Below are 19,034 nucleotides of genomic sequence, written 5' to 3' on the forward strand. Positions count from 1 at the left end.
GTATTCTACAGACAGGTGTGTGGTCCAAAATCCCTATGGAATATATGGGCTTTTCGACAAAAAATACCCCAAATACGGGTTGTGTTGAACAGAGGCAACGAGATAGGCATAGAGTACGTTTTGTTCCAGGGGTTAAAATACATAAACCAGTTGGGCAAAACTGTGGTCAAACGTGGTGTAACCTCCATACAGTAGATGGCGATATTGAGCGTTTCTCTTCGCTCGTTCAGGCCAAGAATAAAAAGGTAGGGTCCCTCTGAAGGAGGAACAAGCAGCATTTTCCTACGAAGTGCACTTCACAAATAGGCTAACCTGAAGTGCAAAAAATAGACAACATGGAGATATTGGACCACGCTTATACGTGCACCACATATGATAAAATCAACCCCGTGGAATTCACATATAAATGTAAGTATAGGCGAGAGGAAATGCCATATTTCGACACATCTTGACACAGTTTACACGGTTAGCTAGGCTACATAGCAAGTGGCCTTCACGGTGAAAGTACCCTATAAGCACTCTAACGTGTAGCCTAACTATACCAGGAATTTAACAAACCCTGTTCACCCAATCACCAGGTAGTTTATATTTTGTTGTTGTATTCACCTAAGATGCCCCATTCAGAAGCAATCAACAGATTTTTGCTCGCTTTTTGATAGTTGATTGTTTGTTGCCCAAAGCCTTCTTCTTAACAGTTTAGAAATCACTGTTAAGCACAACAGCTTTGAGTGGGTTATTGCTTTGATTTATATATAAAAAAAGATGGCAACACACCATTTGAATTACAAAATGAAGAACCAAAATGTTTAAATATTTACTTTTTAAATAAATAATAATTAAATATGATTATTATGATTATGATAAATTATTCTTCCGCCAAGCAATATAGTTCTTGAACAGTAGATAGACATGGTGGTTGCTAAAGGACACATAATTAGCAGTATTAGTGATGATTATTATGCTTTATTGGGTATTTTACAGCAGATTCAGCCAAACAGAACTGAGGATCTGTTTTATAACAGTCTTTTATACAACAGCTCCCATGCAATATTTTTTGATTTTCTTTTCTCTCAGTGAGTCCCAAGGAGACTGAAGACTTTGTGAAGCTGAGGGTTTCAAATAATTACCTCTTCTCTGGCAGGAGAAATTCCTCCATGTGGGCATGGAGGTAAGCCAGCAAATTAAAATTCTCAAAGATGTTAGTGTATGAAAATGAAAAAGGTTTTAGCAGGTATACTGGTGCAGTAATAGAAAGAATCCAATCTAATGTGATGTTCGGCATTCATATTTTTCTTTTCTCATTAAGTTCTACTGCTTTTGTTTTGTATAATACTGTAAACCATACCTTTTCTCATACCTTTTATTCAGAAACTTACATATTCCAGTGTTGAAAGTGTTGGTTGTGTATGTTCGTTTAACCTCCATTTGCCATATTCATGTTTATATTCACTTTGTCTTTGCTGTAATCTATTACTTATTATGGAGCTTCCCCATGAGGATCATTACTTCCATCTTAAAACAAATATCTTATTCATAAATTACTGTTAACCTGGAAAGACCCTGACCTTTGATTGATGGTGACAAATACTATAAGGAGTTCATTATCACAGGGAACATGATTTATTGCTGTTCTACTAAACTGCATTTGTAAACCACTCTGCTGATTATAGGGCCATCCTGAAACATATGGGCTTGCACCACAAGATGACGCACAGTCAGGCAGCCAAAAAATGGGAAAACATGAAGAAGAAATACAAGGTACTCCGTTTGATCCCACTTGGATTCATCAAGTATTGTGAGAGATTTTATTTTTCAGTAAGTCCTGACTGTTTGCGCTTTCTCTGTCTCTCCAGGAGCTGAAGAACCCTCCAGAAGGGGTGAAAGTGTTTCCTGAAATGTGGCCTCATTTCACCCTGCTGGACGATGCCATGGAGGGCCGGCTGGAGGGCAGCGCCCCCATCCTCAAGGCCTTCCCCGATGACAAAGACGATGACAATTTCTTACCCAGCTCCAGACCCAAGAAGAGGAAGATTTCCATGATGAAATCCACGCCTTCCGTTTTGATGGTAGCCGGGCCGGAGATCGAGGTCTCGCTCAATGGCGACGAGGAGGGGGAGGGTGAGGAGGAGGAGCAGGGAGGAAGCAGGGAGATAGAGCGCATCATGCAAGAGGTGGAGAACGAGAGGGCCTCGCTGGAGAGCGAGAGGGCGACGATGGAGAGCGAAAGACAGGTGATGGAGAAGGAGAAGCAGGTGATGGAAAGGGAGAGGCAGGTGCTGCAGAGGGAGAGAGCGGCGCTGGACAGGGAGGTGGCCGCTCTGGACCGGGACCGGGCCTCGCTAGAGAGAGAGAGGGCGATAATAGAGAGGGAGAAGGCAGTGATGGAGAGAGAGAAGGCGATCGTGGAGAAGGACAGAGACGCTGTGAGCAGGGACCGGCTGGCTCTGGACAGAGAGAGAGCCAGGCTGGAGAGACTGGCAGCAGCCAAGGGAAGGACAGAGGAGGTTACAGAGAGAGGTGAAGACATCTGCAACATAAAAACCTCTGAGCTGGTGGACAGGAAGGAGCGGTTCCTCAACTTGTTTGAAAAGCTCATTGAAAATTTCTGAGGGAATCACTTGAACTGCAGTTTCCCAAGCTGTGTGAATATGCTGCCAGGCTATTAGCTGAGGATGATACGATTAAGAGACGTTTTCAATAACTTGACATGTGACCATGGCCTTTTTGAATAACTTTTCAGCGGAATTTTGATTTATTTTATTTTTTTCTAGATAACAAACCCTTCTACTGTTTGCTGTTTGTTTGCCAAAAAATGCCTTCTAAGCAAACATTTTTCCTCTGTTTGCTAAAATATATTTCTGAGTACTATTTAAAACTTGTCTGCTTTTGTATACAAGTGTACAAGGGACTATAGGTCAACTTAAGTAGCCTATTAATAGTCCAAAATGCACAATGTACTCTACTAATACGTTGTCAATGAAAACGTTAAGCCACTCCTCGTTCGGAGAGGTCATCAAAACAACTTTATTCAATTGTGGTTATTCCATACAGAGCACACAATAGCAAGCTATTATCATTATTCTTAACCCCATCCACAATCAACAACCCCCCCTCCCAAAATCAAACAATAGTCTTGATAGACTCTAGACATTAGAGTCTTATGTATAGGCTATTGCGTATGGTTAAAACATCACCTTTTGAAATGTAATATACCAAATATTGCAGTTCATGTAAAAAAGTTTTTTTTCAGAATATATATTTTTATATTACAGTACAGACTTTACAACAAATGATTGTGTTTAAATGCTTCTTTTATTGCATTAGATACTCAATTTACCTTTCATTAAGCTCCAGCTTCAATAAGTTTATGCTAGTATACATTTCCAAAAGTGTTAGATTTGTCATTAATATTAATATTAATATTATTTTTTTTACAAAACAAACATATTTAAACAATGTTACTGGTTGTCTTTGCCAGTCTTGAACAGACACCAAACAGAAACATACATGCTGTTTGAGGGTTTCATCAATAAACTGATTTCTCCGTATGCCATCTATTGTTTACTCTTAATCAAGTTGCGGAACAGTTTGGCTTCTGAAAAAGTTCTTGCGTGTGTGTGTGTGTGTGTGTGTGTGTGTGTGTGTGTGTATATATATGCATTTTGGTAGAGGAGGGAAGGAGAGTGAAACTGTCAGTGTGTGTGTGTGTGTTTCACCTAGATTTCTGAACAGCAGGAAGAAGGTAGATCAGAGTGTGTGTGTATGTGCTTGATTACCAGTGTGATAAATCTGACACTCTACAGGAATCTGGCTGATAGTGTATGTGTTTGTGGATGTTTATGAAACATGAAAGCATGCATGCACAGTTGTATTGATCTGTACATGATCTGTGTATGATCTATGTACAGCAGGAGCAGGTTGGGTAAAAGTTGTATAGTGAATATGTGGTTGTGATTGATTGTTAATCTCTGTGTTTGAGGAGTGAGTGAATGGAGTATGTGTTGTGTATGGTCTCGTATGTGTCAGTATGTACAAAGATGTGTGTGCGTGTGTGTTTGATTGTGTGTGTGTGTGTGTGTGTGTGGTTAGATGAGATCCCCGATGGGTATGCGGGGCAGGCAGATGTAAGCCTGTGGGGTCCTGCTGAGGTTGATGGGGTTGCCGTCCAGACGGATGTCCTCCAGCGCGTTCCTGATGTAGTTGAAATCCTTCAGGTTGCAGAACGTGTCCTCGTGCATCATTTGAATGTTGTTACGCTGGAAAAGCGGTTACAGGAAAATACATGAGAAATCGTCTTCATGGGTATTTGATTAGATTTGATTTGATGAAACCTTAATGATCCCTGTAGGGAAATTGGGCCAATGCAGCATCAGATAATAGGATATAAAAGGATAGAACAAATAGAGAGTATTGGCAAATCATAGTATGATTCTAAACAGATTTTTGAATACTGTCAAGACGTACAGTAGTCATATCTCATTCAGGTCTCATTTGTTTCTTTTTTCTGCTCGTCAACAATTCAGAACTTCAACCTCCAGAGGTCACTAGGGTTGGGGCTCCTAAACCTTTTGGGTATAATTCAGTCTGAAAATTTGTTTGAACGATGAACACATAAAAGTTGTGTGCACACATTGTAATGGCCAAATACAGTAATTTTTCATTTGAAATAACTATCATATTTCAACTACTTGAAAATGATTATGTTTTTTATAGGGACCCCATTTTCATATTGGTGGACCGTACAAGGGGTTCTGGGTTCTGCATTATGCTTTGAAAATTTCAGTTACAATCATGACCAGTGGGTGGCAATGATGAGAAACTAGGCCAAAGCAAGTACCTGTAGGTGTAGAGATCGCAGACTGTCTGGTAGAGGCACAGGGATGTAATCAATGTGGTTGTCTGTTAGGTACAGGTACAGCAAGGCAGTCATATCCTGGACACAATGGGAAAAGATACAGATTATTATCAATCTAGACCTTTAGATGTCTGTAAATGTAGTACAGTATTGTGACAGAAATTCATTTCAATTCAGTTCAACTCTATTGTCATTCCATCTTACAAAAATGCCCAGTGAAATAAAACCTTTTCCTTGGGGCCATGGCACATTCCAAACAAGAGTAACCCAAGAGCAGCACAGACAATATAAAGAAAAACAGTGCAGTCCAATATTACCAGTAGCAGTATACAGTGTGTGAGTGTAATGGTGACTAGAGTGTTGCACAGAACATCTTGTAGCTGTACGTACTTTGAACGCCTCTCTGTGAATACCCTTGGAGCCAATGTTATTATGACTGGCATCAATGAGGGTCATGGTCTCTGGCAGAGCGGGCAGCTGTGAGATGTGATTTTCTCGAATCACCAGCTCCTCCAACGCTGGCAGACCCATAAACGCCTTGTCATCGATGGACGTGATCTCGTTGGCGGTTACGTCAATCCTCTTCAGCTTGTCTGGGAAGAGGCAAGAAAACACACTCTGAGACACTGCTCTTAATGTTCACTGACAGTTCACTCCAAAATCAATAAAAAGAAGGGGTCTGATTGAATACATTTACACTGACATTCCCCTTTAAATTTGATTCTGAACATCACTGGTCTAATAATCATACAAATCCATTTTCATTCAAAAGGGAGACATGGACGTACTCATGGAAGCGAAGTCAGACTTGTTGATCTTGGTGATTCTGTTGTAGCGGGCATAGAAGTGAGTGGTCTCTTTGGGGAGAGGTGGTACACTATCCAGCTTCAAGTCATCGCAGTAGACCGAACTACCAAGGCACGTGCACAGCAGGCAAGTGGGCATACCTGGAGCACATAGACAAACATGAAGAAGTGACAGAGGAGGGAGGAGGCAAAAACTGAAGAAGTAAAAGAGGCGGAAGGTATTTCAGAGGATAGTTGTGTTGGATTTGAATGACCAGGCTATCAGACTTGATCCCAAAAAGCCTCAAGAGGCCCTAATCCATAGGGCGTAGTCAATCAAAGTTCGATAGTAGGATTTCAGAATGAGATCAGTTTCCCCTTCAGTACCCTGTAAAACCTACAGGATTAATTGTATTATTGGATTTTAGACATGTATCGCCATCTTTCCTCTCCAGGTTCTAAAATGAACTGAGGTTTTGATTGTACTTCTCTGCTTGCAGCGCCTGTGTTGTTCGGTACTGACCTCGCCTGTCAACTTCAGGCTCATCAGGCTCGTCGGGCTTATCGGGCTCATCGGGCTCTGGCAACCCAGAGCCCGCTGACCCTTCTGTACTCCCAGCACCCTCCTGAGGGGTTGTTGGTGTAGTCGGAAGCAGCTCCTCCTCTTGTTAGAGACAAGATTAGGCGTTAAAGAAACAGGTTAGACCAGCATGGACATGGAACAGGAAGCCTGGCAATCAGTAGCCCACTGTTTGCCTCAGTGATAAGTTACACATATTAGCGGGGTTAACAAATGTTTACAACACATTTAACTGATGAATGGAAGTTAAATGAGAATAGGTTTTTGGTGTTAATCAAATGAAGTATGACATGTTGCTGACAGGTTACAAACAGTATGCTTGTTAGCAAAGAACACCATGGGAAATGGTCTCGAAAACACTTTTGGAGGAAGTCAATATAAGTGGGGTGATGAATGGAAGACTATACAGAATCCAAGGACATTATTTGCTTATAGTCAACTGAAAGAGTTTGGCCTTTATTCTCCTCTAGCTGGGTCCATTGTGGCTTACAATAGATGTCCACAGTGGACTAGCTATCCATATAATTTACCTCACAAAGGGAAAAGAAAACCTGCATATTGAATATTGCTCCTAGTAATCTTCATTTGTACAGTTTCAACTCCAATCGCTCCACGAGTAAAGCTTACTGGAAGCACTATTCAGTGTGAAGGTATTCTTTATCCTTTGTGATCCTTTTTTCTTTACCCTACAATCTTAAGATACCTCGCACAAGTCTAAGTTAGATACTGACCTTCGTCAATGTCTGGGATCAGTGTGACCCCATGGTCCTCGTCTCCAGAGCCAGAGGCCCCAGAGGCCCCAGAGGCTCCAGAGATCCCTAAGTCTCCAGAGGCTCCAGAGGCTCCAGAGGCTCCGTCGTCCCCTGAAGCCCCTGAGGCTCCTGAAGCTCCTGAGAACTCCCCAGAAGCACCTGATACCTCCTGGGGGATAGTGTCGGGAATGAGGGGCAGCTCCTCCCCTTGTTAGAGCCAAGGGGTGGGGTCAGGAGACAAGAGGTTAGGAGGGTGGGGGGGCGGGATGGACAGTCAATCAACCCATTAACCAATCAATCACACTCACAGATGAGATGAGACAGGAGGTTAGGATGACAATGATTACGAGTAAGACAAATACAATGACAAACAGTAGAACAGATGAGTGAAATTACCATTACAAGTAAAGAAGGGATTATCTACATTTAACTACATTTAATATGAACGCAGTTAAATGGAAATTAATATAATTTAACATGAAAATCACATTCATAGAGTCAGACAGGTTATTTCAACAAAGATCGAGAAATGGTGTTGCCATGACCCTTACTAATTCACACAGCTGTTTCAAAGCTACCTACACCTTAAAACAGTGCTCTTTTTCCCGGTCCTGGAAAGCCCTCTGGTATTGGACATTTCAGGAATATTTTGGGTCAAAATCAAGGGTTATCCAAGACCAGGAATGAAGAAACACACGTCTACTCTGTAGAAGTTTAGGTACTAACCTTCAGGTATCAATGTTATCCCTGATAACTCGTCCCCAGAGACCCCAGAGCCTCCAGAGGCCCCTGAGCCCAGGTCATCCCCAGAGACCCCAGAACCAAACAGGTCCCCAGAGCCTCCAGAGCCCAGGGGGAGGTCACCGGAAATCCCAGAGCCTCCAGAGCCAAAGTCTCCAGAGGCTCCAGATCCCAGGAGATCCCCGGATCCCAAGAAATCCCCAGATGCCAAGAGATCCCCGGATCCCCCGGAGCTGAGGAGGTCCCCAGAACCTCCGGAGCCCAGTGGGAGGTCCCCAGACCCCCCAGACCCACCGGAGGCCAGGAGGTCTCCCGAGCCCCCAGACCCAGAGGCCCCAGAAGCTCCCGAGGCCCCAGACCCCACGGAGCCCCCAAAATCCCCGGAGATATGAAGGATGTCAATGGGCGTCAGACGCAGCTCCTCCTCTTGTTAGAGACAAGATTAGGTGTTAATAAACAGACAGATTAGACTGAAATGGATCATGAATCAGGTTTGGAGCCTGTGAGTTCACAATGATCAGGTTAAGTATTAGCTGACAAATGGACACAATGATTGCACAGAACACATTTAACCAATAACAGCTAGTTAAATGGAACACATGCACAGGGAAAGGCAGATGTTTGAAGGAGGGGTGATTACTTGCAGAGGTAGGAGTGTAGAGGATTTGTGTGTCTTTTAGTTTTGCGTGTTTATGTTCATTATTGGTAATGCTGGTTTCACACCTCCATGTGCATAAGAGATAGCCAGGCGCTCTCTCAGATAGAGTGCACTTTGGATATCAAGTGACTTCATGTTTGTGAGTGTGCAGACTTGAATGCGCGTGCTTTTTCAGACCTTTCTGTGTGTTTGGGCCCATGAGAACCCCAGATCCCCCTGAACCCTGGGGGATCAGCTGTGGTTTTAGGGGCAACTCTTCCTCCTCCTCCTCCTCTTCCTCCTCCTCCTCTTGTTCTTCCTCCAGAGAGGCCTCAGGTACAGGGTAGTTATAGTCAGGTGGGGCCAGTGTTCCAATCTCTATCTGAGGGGAAGACAGGAGTGATGAGTCAACGCATGTATGAGGGAATTTAACTTGTAGATCACCAGGAATTTGAAAAAAGACAGTGAAGAATCTCCATATCCATCATGTTCTTTCTACAGGAATGGAATGTCTTTTTTTTCTTGGTTGAGGTGTCAATACATCAAATAAAAATAAAAATTGACCTTTTAGCAAGCAACAGCCTTAAACGGTTGATCATCACTGACACACATAGGAAACTGTCAACAAGTCAAAGTAAACTTTTGCCTGTTTCTGCTATTGCACAAACTCCCTGCTTACTCTTATTTTTTTTCTAAATAGTAAACAAATTTAACCCTTTTATCATTACTCCCTGGGAAATACAGGCCACGATCTCTGTGCTATTCCAACATAAATTAATTGTATTATGCATAATTCTGAGCAGATGATACCTCCTGGTCATTACATACGTATATGCTTAACAACTCTACTGTTGATTTCATAAGAATGGTCAGAAATTAGAGAAAACTATGACTTTCCTGTATTTAGATTAACTTACATTTTTTTTTGCGTGTATCTAGTCTTTCATATCTAAACCGTTTTTGGAATTTGAAAGAGATTAATATGATAAAAGACAACTTTGGACCAAGAAACAGGGCATCGAGGCCCCATCCAACCACATTCAGACAATAGGCATTACTATCATGAATCATAGAGGACAACATAAACAATGTGCAAAAACTCAAAGCTCATTTTGACCCTGGACAGCTTTAGCACATCACACTCCTGTCAACAGGCCTAACAACGTGTTTGTTTATCAGTACACAACTGCACATTTGGAATGGGTGATATTTCCAACTACAAAATATTAGACAATTAATTAATTGGCACAACAGCAATATATAGCAAGAGTTATCTGCATCCTGAGTAGTCACAACACTCTATAAGCTTTTCATTTCAAAGCTGTCATTTTTTTTGACCATGGCAAAATAAAATGTTGCATGAGAATGAGGAAGATGAGCAAAGTTAGAAAAGTTAGCAGGGAAACCCACTAAGACAGTTCAGCCATCTCATCTTGTATATGTATAAGGTGGCAGCAGTGGCAACTCAACTCAGACTCAAGAATGTCTGTGTGATCATGCTGATGGTTAAAGGTTGAGATATGGCTTGACCTCACATTACTTTCGGTGCGGCTGGTGTTTATTGAGGACATGGAAAAACACTGCTCTATTCATGCAAAACTGGCACAAATGACAACACAAGACCCTCTCAGTCTCTTAATATCCTATTTCCTATCTAGCCCATCATGAGCAAATATATGGCCACTGTCCTTTATACCCCTTGCACCTATCCATTCTATTACGAGCAGTGATGCAGTGGCTAATAAAAAGGTGGGTAAACTATGACCTCCAGTCGATGATCACCATAAAGCAAATAACCACCATGCTATCATGTACTACTGTGACACTATAAATGCTATTACATCAGGAATTTACGTCACAAAGATTTGCCAAAAATGGTGGGTAAACTCTATTACGTAAATAAAAAGTCAGGTAAACTGAGTTCAGGTTAATTTCCCCTTCAGTACAGGAGGAGACGCATCGTCTGTTTGAATCCAGCCTGGGACCTTTGTCATATCTCATTCCTCTCTCTCTCTCTCTCTCTCTCTCTCTCTCTCTCTCCCTATCATTTCTGTCTCTCTCTACTGTGATTCAATCCAATAAGGCAAAAATGAACTTTGTACTGAGATGTCACAGGTCAATAGTGTGGCCTCCTCCAACTGGGAACAAACAAACAACCAGCACAAGGTCGCCCCCACAATACATTTACCTCCCTATTTCCACCACTAGATGGCAGCAAAGTGTGCAGAATTGAGTGACCAGAGGCAAAGACAGCAATGGCCACTCAGATGGATCCTCCAAGAAAATACAGGAGTAGAGACACCAGTGATGGTGAGAGTCACAGTGATACTAGTAGCAGTGACAGGAATAGTGAAATTGATTCATTTTGAGGGTAGAGATTGTTGGTTGATGGTTAAAGACACAGACCTTCAAAGTTTTAATAAAGCCTTAACAAACTGTGGAGTGTGCATCCAAGGACTAAAGACCAAAACCATGTTCAACTCCCGACTCCTGCCAAGCTTCAAAATCAAATGATTAGGTCAATTTTTTCACACCCTTATTTATCAAAAAGTGCAGCATTAAGGTATTTTGTGGAAAAAATACAAATTGAGGGACAAAACTTAATGAGTTACAGCACTTCCCATCCCTTCACTAAAAGCCTCCGGTCTATCCATCTTGCCATATCACTGCATTTACAATCATCTGATATTTCTGGTGTGCAGTATGATGAAACTTGCAGTTCTATCATTCTCCAGACGAGGGCAATGAAACCCCACACTCTGCCACAGGTAATACCTGACACTCTCTCATGCCCAACAAGGCTGACTCGATCTTCCAAAGAGGGAATGGTCCTTGTGGAACCAAGACACACATGGTAGCTGCAAGAATCCATATTTTTCCTTTTCAACTACTTTCAACCACAGTAGTTAGCTGTCCATTGGCCATCAATAGAATTAAATCAAAGCATCAGGAAACACCTGAGTATAGCCTTTAAGTGATAGCTCACTAAAAAAACACATGTGATTAAAAAGCTGTGTCTTATTAGTCCAGCAGAGACATTTAATGCAGCAGTGAAGAGATATCCAAAACTGAATGTCACTCTTGAGAGCTTGGCAGAGACAGAGTTTGGGATATAACAAGGTAGGCCTTTGAAAGGTCTTGCACAGAGTTAGCTCGTTGCAGCTCTCCCCTCCACTTCCCCCTTCCCCAAAGCAAACATATACACCCGGGGGAAAGGAGAGGCGAAAGGCTGGCTACCAAAAATACAGAAAAAAACCTCTGGGAAACAACATGGGAATACAGAATGCACAGGGAGAGACGTTGAATGTGAGCATCAAGTCAAAGCCGAATCTTATGCTGCTGCACTGCATGGCATACATATCAGTGAATGCATTCAACACGGTAGATGGGAGAAGTTTCAGCTACAAAACGCTAGAACAATTTTGGAAAGTTAGTCTTCCATTGGCTGGATTGATCCTTTGTAAAACATCTTCCAATACATGCAATGAAAAAATGATTTGCCAAGTTGTCGATTGAGTAGTACTAGTTCTGTACTAGTTCTCTTTAGTGCTGCAGTATCATGTGCTCTGAAATCTCACCAATCCACACCCAACATGATTCATCCAGAGAAACATGCAGTGTCATCTGTAATGTCGAGGTTAATTCTTGTACAGTGTGCAGCCTTTTGAGAAGCCATATTGCAATTTTTGAGTCATACATCTGTGGCTCTCCAACCCAGAGCAGTCAGTAAAACACAGACAGAAGCTATGGGTCACTGAAAGTTTCACCCCCTTTGTAGCTTAAGGCAAATAAATCACCATATTGTGGACCAGCTAAAAGGTGAAAGGTCAGATCAATATTCATGTCCCTGTTTGTTTTCAAATAAGATGATTTAACATATTAATAACAGGGAAAATCATGATAAGGTAATATGTTTGATGGAATGGTTGGATAGGGGCCGCGGTTGGACATGGTATGACTTTGGATGTTTTCCAAGTGGTACAAATGAGCAACTATGAAGACAGTTAAGAATTAAGCTCAACAGCTTCAAATAACAAAACCCACTTGTTCCTGAAGGTGTAATTTGGCTCGTGAGACATTGGTAAAAGACAGACACGGTATGTCAAATTAATGGCCCGAATCTGAAGTTGGAAACCAGAAAGTTTGCAAAGAGTTTTGACTGCAGCAGACTGTAGAGGATTTGCTTGAATAACATCTTAGATAGCCTTTGCTTCTCTCGAAAGACACAAGCCCCGAGGAGAAAGAAAAGAATTACCAAAAGAGAGCTGGATGTGGAAAGTCGAGACTCAGCATTCCAGAGGCATGGATCTCATCATCGCTTCATTTCTCCCTTGACACTTGACATTGTGTGTGTGTGTATGTGTGTGAAATCCATTCAGTCTGCACCCCCTCTCCCAACCAGTCTATCTCAAGATCTGCCCTCTCACCTTTAACTGCTGTGTCAAGGAGACAACATGACACATCCTTGCAATATGATATCGCTCAACACTGCAACCGTGATAGTCCAAGCTTTGGGCTTTTTCACTGCACACCACTGCATGAGAAGGATTCCAAAAACTGGAAATGAACTGTTTCTCTTCTCCCTGCTCCCACATATTCCCACAAAGTCTTATGTAATATGCTGTATCATATTCAAAAACACCCAGGGTTGTTAAACAGCGAGCCATTATCAAACCCGTTCCAATGCAACACATTACAACACACTCTTTCCCACACTAAGCATTGTAAGCTGTAACACTAATCGGTAATACTTTGCACACTCTTCACTGACTCAGGCAAAAGGTTACGATTCTACCTTTTTTCAAGGGAGGATGACAAAATCATTTAAGACAGCAACACTGCCTCATGTCGTTAGTTCTATTACATCTTGTTGTATCAGCTAAATCTGCATGGGATTGTGGGATAGGTCTTGGACAGCAGCAGTCGTGTGAGTGCACTCCACATCAGGTTTAAGTTAAGCGGCTGGCTCAGAGGAAGCCTGTTGAAAATCTGATCTGGACGATTTGCCTCATGCCATCTTGACATTGTTTTGGCCTAATTTCCTTGTTACAAAGAAATATAAACGGGAACATGAAACTTGGCTAAAGCTTTCCTTCCCAACTCGCATTGCAGACTGGCCACATCACATCCAACTTGGGCTGACTTGAAGGGCACTTCTGGAATCCATTTTTCCTGTTAGTAACCCCCTCTGCCTTTCTGCACTCATCTTTTAAGGGTTCATGTGCTGAGCAGAGTCTGAGCAGAATGACAAAGGCACTCAGCCTCAGACAGCACAGTAGTGCTTGATTTTTGCCCTTCTTACAATACAGCAGGTCACTCTCTACTTAGTTACATAGTTACTTAGTAACCAACAGAATAGGATGCACATACAGAGAAATGACGCCATTCCAGCTGCCTATCTTGCAGGCCATTTACAATCACCTGCTGGATCTTGATGAAGAGTGTGTATGTTATGGTCAATGGAAGAACATGGTAAATGCATATATTGACCCATCTACGTGTACAGTGACCATATCCCTGCCTTGACTGCAACATACATTACTTTAATATTATATTAATCTAATTATACCCATTATACCCATTACTTCATCCAAGATATTTCTTTGAGGAACTGAATTTGAATTCAAAATGAAATGCAGCTCTGACCTAAGGCAAACCACAGTCCAACAACACCAAGTTATGAACATATGTATTATTCATATTCAGTGTAACATTTTTCCACACAGGTGATTTTGTTGAAATTTGCATGAGCAAACCTGTGCCTGCTGCGAGATTAAAAGATGTAACCTTTCATAGATTTATTCAAGCAGATAAATTACATATATAGCTTTCACTGGGGCATAAATAATAATATAAATTGTTTGATTCCATGGGTAAAACTGCTCCAGATGCAAATGGGTTTCAGCCTGTGGAAGATCTAGGGCATATAACTTAGATGGTAGCTGGCCAAGGTATAAAAGTGAAATATTTTGGCCATAATGGTGGTTGAGGCTGGAAAGCAGTCTGTCCATCTTCCAAAAGGCCCCAGCTGGTATCAGCAGGACGCTTGTTTGCTCCCTGAACTTATTGAACTCAGATCAAAACCAAGCAACCGATTCACCAGTGTTACACTGTTCTTCAGAGTCGTGGAATCTGAAGAAAATCAAGAGTTTAGAGAATTGTAGCAGCGTGCATAATTGAAATGTGATACGTGTATCATATTGATCTGATATTATGATTTGCTGTCTGTCTCCACAAATCTCCAGAAATCACTCAACTTTGCATGGGAGGCATGAGCATTACAATCCAGAAAAAACTGATGTGCATCTCATAAATGTTTAGTTCAAATGTCCTTCAGCCAGTCAGTATGTACAGCACAGCAAGTTGACCATGTTATACTACTAAACTATAAATGGTAAATGTTGCATAACTCATGTCAGTCACAAATGATGTACACTAGATTCTTCATCCTATGAAGGGCGTGTAAAGGATTTGTTACTATTCTAATGAGCAGCCTAAATAACAACATGGATAAAGTAATGGCAATCAACCCTCTTGTGTCCATGTCATTATATATGAAGCCATAATGTATCACTGATAGTTACCTCAATACCATCAAAATGAGGAACTACAAATCCATTTGCTTGAATTGTACAAAATGTTAGAGATACCAATTCATAAAAGTGACCAGTGGATCCAAAACTATTCAGTGCAATTTGCATGTCTGTGAATGAGGGGGTGAAGAATTAAGATAAATGTAACATATCATTAATGTCAGACAATAATTCCATCATCAAAACATAGGTGTCTCCTTTGTAAATGTATCTGAAATTCAATAATTAAAGGTCGGTGTATTTGCAGGATGAAAACTTGGTCAAACCAGTTCCTGTTGTCCTTGATGGACCCATGGTTTCTTACCTGAGGATCATCAATTGTCAGCCCATCTTCATAGTCATAGATATCCTGGTTCTCCAAATTTAAGTTTTCTAGATCCACATCATAGTTGGCACTGTCGTATCTGTCTAATTCCGCTTGTCGGGCAAATCTGGGGCCGGCCACCACCGCTTTGAGGACGAAGAGTCCCAACACGAGCCGCACAAGCATCCTCATAGTCCACCTTGACATGGACAGAGAAATGCATAGTCAGAAGAGGAACCTCCATCATAAGATTTACAGTGGGACATATAACACAGAACATTAGTCAGAGGCTGAACCCTTTTAAGTTGAGTTTCACTGGTGACAAAAATTCTATGTTACACCCGAAATGTGATACTTGTTTTTCAAGGCTGCTAAATTGTTATTGCCCAGATGGAAACCAACATGCAATACAAAACCACATCCTTTTTTATATAATCTATGCAAGAACTCATAATTCATTCCATGTAAGTGTCATAAAAATGTAAAAGTTTGGATGGTGGTTATGCAATAAAGGGACAAAGAGGCAGTAAGTGATCTTCATGAAATTCAAACAGGGAGGAACTGGCTCAGATAATTAGCTTTAAACTACTATATTACTACCAAAAGCATCTGTTCTTGGAATTAAGGACATGCTATGTAATAAAGTGTAGTACATTTCAATGGTGTATGATATACTGTATGTACACACTTTAAATACACTCTCTATGTCATTAGCAGCATGGCCAGGTTGTGCGAAGGACCAGTGCCTGATGTTGGGTCAAAAGTGCGCACATCTCTGAGGTCAGAGAATTCAGCGTTCATTACTGAGGTGCAGACAGCCTGAGGGGCCGACACATGAGGGCCTCTTGCCTCGCTGCAGCCAGGGGCTCGCTGTTCCAGGGAGCAGCCATCTTGGCTCAAATCAATGCTCGCCTGTGGCGTGTCAAAGGTCAGAAGTCAGAGTTGATCTGATAATGAACCATGGGAACATTTCCATGGGTCTGGGGGGAACGCCTTTAAGAAATCTCCTTTCAGACTGTTATGATTCCCTTTGAATAGGGTTGCTGGGTGTTGATTTGAAATGTATTCAAATGAATATGGATTTTGGGTTGCTTCTTTGCCAAAGTTTTGTTGTTTGGCACACAAGGTGCTGAAATACTGTTAGGGCTGCATTTGAATTCTTTTTCTTTTTGAATTATTTTTCCCAATCGCACCATAGTGTCTTCTCTATGGGTGAGAGCTTTGGCAGAAACACTCAACAAAATGCTTAGCAACAAATTCTGATATAATTGACATATGATTTTTGTTGAGAAGTTTGAAATGAGGGCACAGACAAAAAGACCCATTTCCTCTTAAATCTAAAATGCATGGATTGTATGCTTTTTCACTCAATGCAGATGTGCCATGCACTGCACTGGCCCAGATAATTCCTGATCATAATCTTGTCCATTTCCTCACCAGAACAGACTTGCTAAGTTTAGTGCAGTTTGATTAAGTTCAGAAGTGTGAATGCCAGTGGGAAAGCGCTAACAAGATTAGCATGTGTTAATTACCTCTTAATTAGCCAGCACCTCTAGGCAGACATTAGCCTGAGGAACTCATTATCTGACAGTGGGGGATTTCATTGCACACGAATGGCAGGTGTAGCCACATTTCAGCACGGCTGAGATAGATCATGCAGAATTAAGTCCAAGAAAAGGCAGAGGAGTTTAGAGAGAGTCCTTTAGGCCGGGGCAGAGAAATGGAGAGCGAGGGAAAGGAAGAGGAGAAGAAAAGAGAAAAGCAGTGAGATGGAGAGAGAGACGTGGACACGATGTTGGCCCTCAGGGTTAGATGGAGAGAGTGAGGAAAAGACTGAGTGAGCGAGAGAGGGTGAAAGAGAGCAAGAGAGAGAGAGAGAGAGAGAGAGGGAGAGAGAGAGGGGGAGTGAGGTTTCTAAGCTGACTCGACCCCTCGCCCCTGACAGAGGTCCTTTATGAGGCCCGGTCGCTGCCTGTCTCAGCACTCAAGCTCGAAATTCCACCGAGGTTTGTGGACAGGATGGCAGTGAGTTACGGCTGCAAGGAAAAGCTTCATTCAGCACTGAGGGTGCTCAAACACACACACACACAAACTCACACACACGCACGCACACACACACACATGCACGCACACACACACACACACACACACACACACACACACACACACACACGCACTCTTGCAAAGACACATACTCTCACAGATGCACACTCTCTCCCAACACACCTATCTTTCAGAGAGAGAAAATTGAAAAACCTCTGCTGCTATTTTTGGGATGAGGACAGATATAAAACAAAAAACCTTCCCAGGTTATTTGAGTCATGAATCTGATCTTTGTTGATATGGGATGGGCGGAATAATCATGCAAATCAATTTGCACATCGTCTCTTTGGACATGGCCAAAGTGCACTGAGTGCTCCCTACCAAGAAAAAGTCAGGTGATTGGTTGGCATCCTCACTGAAATAGATTTTCTGTCAGTCTTCATAATGTCGTGAAGCTATGAAATCCAGCATGGCTACACTGAAAGAAGGACTATACTACAGACAGAGGTGTGCTTTTATACAGGCCATCACAGTGTACAGTGTGTGGAAACTGTGTATGTGTGTATGAGTGTAGCCTACAGACTGCCTCTGTGTTATGTTTGGCTCTGCGTTGGACATTCCTGATATCCAGTGATTCTACCTTTTTCCCCCAAAAGCCACAAGCAAACTTGACAGACTTCCCTTCGCTATTGGTAGTGAAACAAATTGGTACATTTGTACCACAAGAAGGTAAAAAAAAAAAAACAGAAAATGAAAAATCCTCCAACAAGTAAGTAACAATACACTGAAATAATTAATAAATAAGCAACAGTAAACTCAAATAAGTCTGTGCTTAGGAGGATACATTCTATAAAATGTGTTCTACACTACAAGTAAGCTTGTTATCACAGTTTCTGAAAAGCTGAGAAGTTGAAGGGCGCATTTTGACCAAAAGTGGCCAAGCAAGGTGAAGTGCCAGTGAATCTCCAGAGGCAAAATTCAACCTGCTTGACTTCAAATTTCAATGCTGTCAAGAATGCAAAAAATACAAATGCAAAAACGACTCCAAATCAATCACTATCACCTGTGTTGTCACTATTCCAACAAACCACCTGTTGGACAGCCACACCGGAATCACATCTACTGAAGCTTGTAAAGCTGATGGGCAACATAACAGAATCATAGAATTTACCAAAAGACAAAAAGACATCCAGATTTCAGACAACTGCAAATGCCCTAAAACAAATGACACGGTTGAAAACTAATTAGCTGTACCACCGATCAATTAGCTAGGCTGCTGCTCTGCAAACCCTCAACATCAATGCTCGCTGGAGGGGCGAGTCGAGCCAGTCCGCCTGCCTAATCCCCTGCAACCAGAGAGCCATTGAGCCAGCATGAAGATAGTACCAAAGAACGCTTACCTCTGTCTCCTGCTTTCCCGAATGGTCCCTTCAGCCGTGATGGAGATGCTGAGGGCTCGGGGACTTGGCCAATGGTGAGAGGTCGTGCAGGGTGCCTTGAAGAGGGAGGGTGTGTGCGTGTGTGCGTGGGTGTGTGAAGGGGTGTGTGTGTGAATGTGACAGTGTGTAGGTGTGTGTGTGTATGTGTAGGTCTGTGCGCTCTGGCAGACCCGAGTGCCCTGCCGCTTACGTGTGAAGGTAGGCACTGAGACCGATTGGGCTGGAGCGGATTGCTTTTGGTCACTCAGAGCGCACCCACCCCGCACCATATACCCTTTCCACACACCCACATGCACGACCCTCTC

The 19,034-nt window shown here is 42.2% G+C and overlaps 2 protein-coding genes across 2 annotated transcripts; one reads left to right on the forward strand and one right to left on the reverse strand.

The window, feature by feature from the left end:
• The first annotated feature begins 304 nt into the window (after positions 1-304).
• LOC139916766 (uncharacterized) lies at positions 305-2,857 on the forward strand. The gene is made up of 4 exons (XM_071905759.2): positions 305-408; positions 1,075-1,168; positions 1,671-1,758; positions 1,854-2,857. The coding sequence occupies exons 1-4, from the start codon at positions 336-338 to the stop codon at positions 2,607-2,609; spliced, it is 1,011 nt and encodes a 336-aa protein (XP_071761860.1). The 5' UTR covers positions 305-335; the 3' UTR covers positions 2,610-2,857.
• Positions 2,858-3,000: 143 nt separating this feature from the next.
• On the reverse strand, positions 3,001-18,865 carry epyc (epiphycan). Its single transcript, XM_078282078.1, has 10 exons — positions 18,691-18,865; positions 15,248-15,446; positions 8,549-8,732; positions 7,699-8,139; positions 6,952-7,179; positions 6,164-6,304; positions 5,644-5,802; positions 5,246-5,448; positions 4,838-4,933; positions 3,001-4,256 (listed from the first exon to the last, which is right to left on the reverse strand). Exons 2-10 carry the CDS (start codon positions 15,437-15,439, stop codon positions 4,086-4,088), a joined length of 1,815 nt encoding a protein of 604 aa, XP_078138204.1. The 5' UTR covers positions 15,440-15,446; positions 18,691-18,865; the 3' UTR covers positions 3,001-4,085.
• Between the last annotated feature and the right edge of the window lie 169 nt (positions 18,866-19,034).

Source organism: Centroberyx gerrardi, chromosome 24 (assembly GCF_048128805.1).
Source record: "Centroberyx gerrardi isolate f3 chromosome 24, fCenGer3.hap1.cur.20231027, whole genome shotgun sequence".
Taxonomy (NCBI): domain Eukaryota; kingdom Metazoa; phylum Chordata; class Actinopteri; order Beryciformes; family Berycidae; genus Centroberyx; species Centroberyx gerrardi.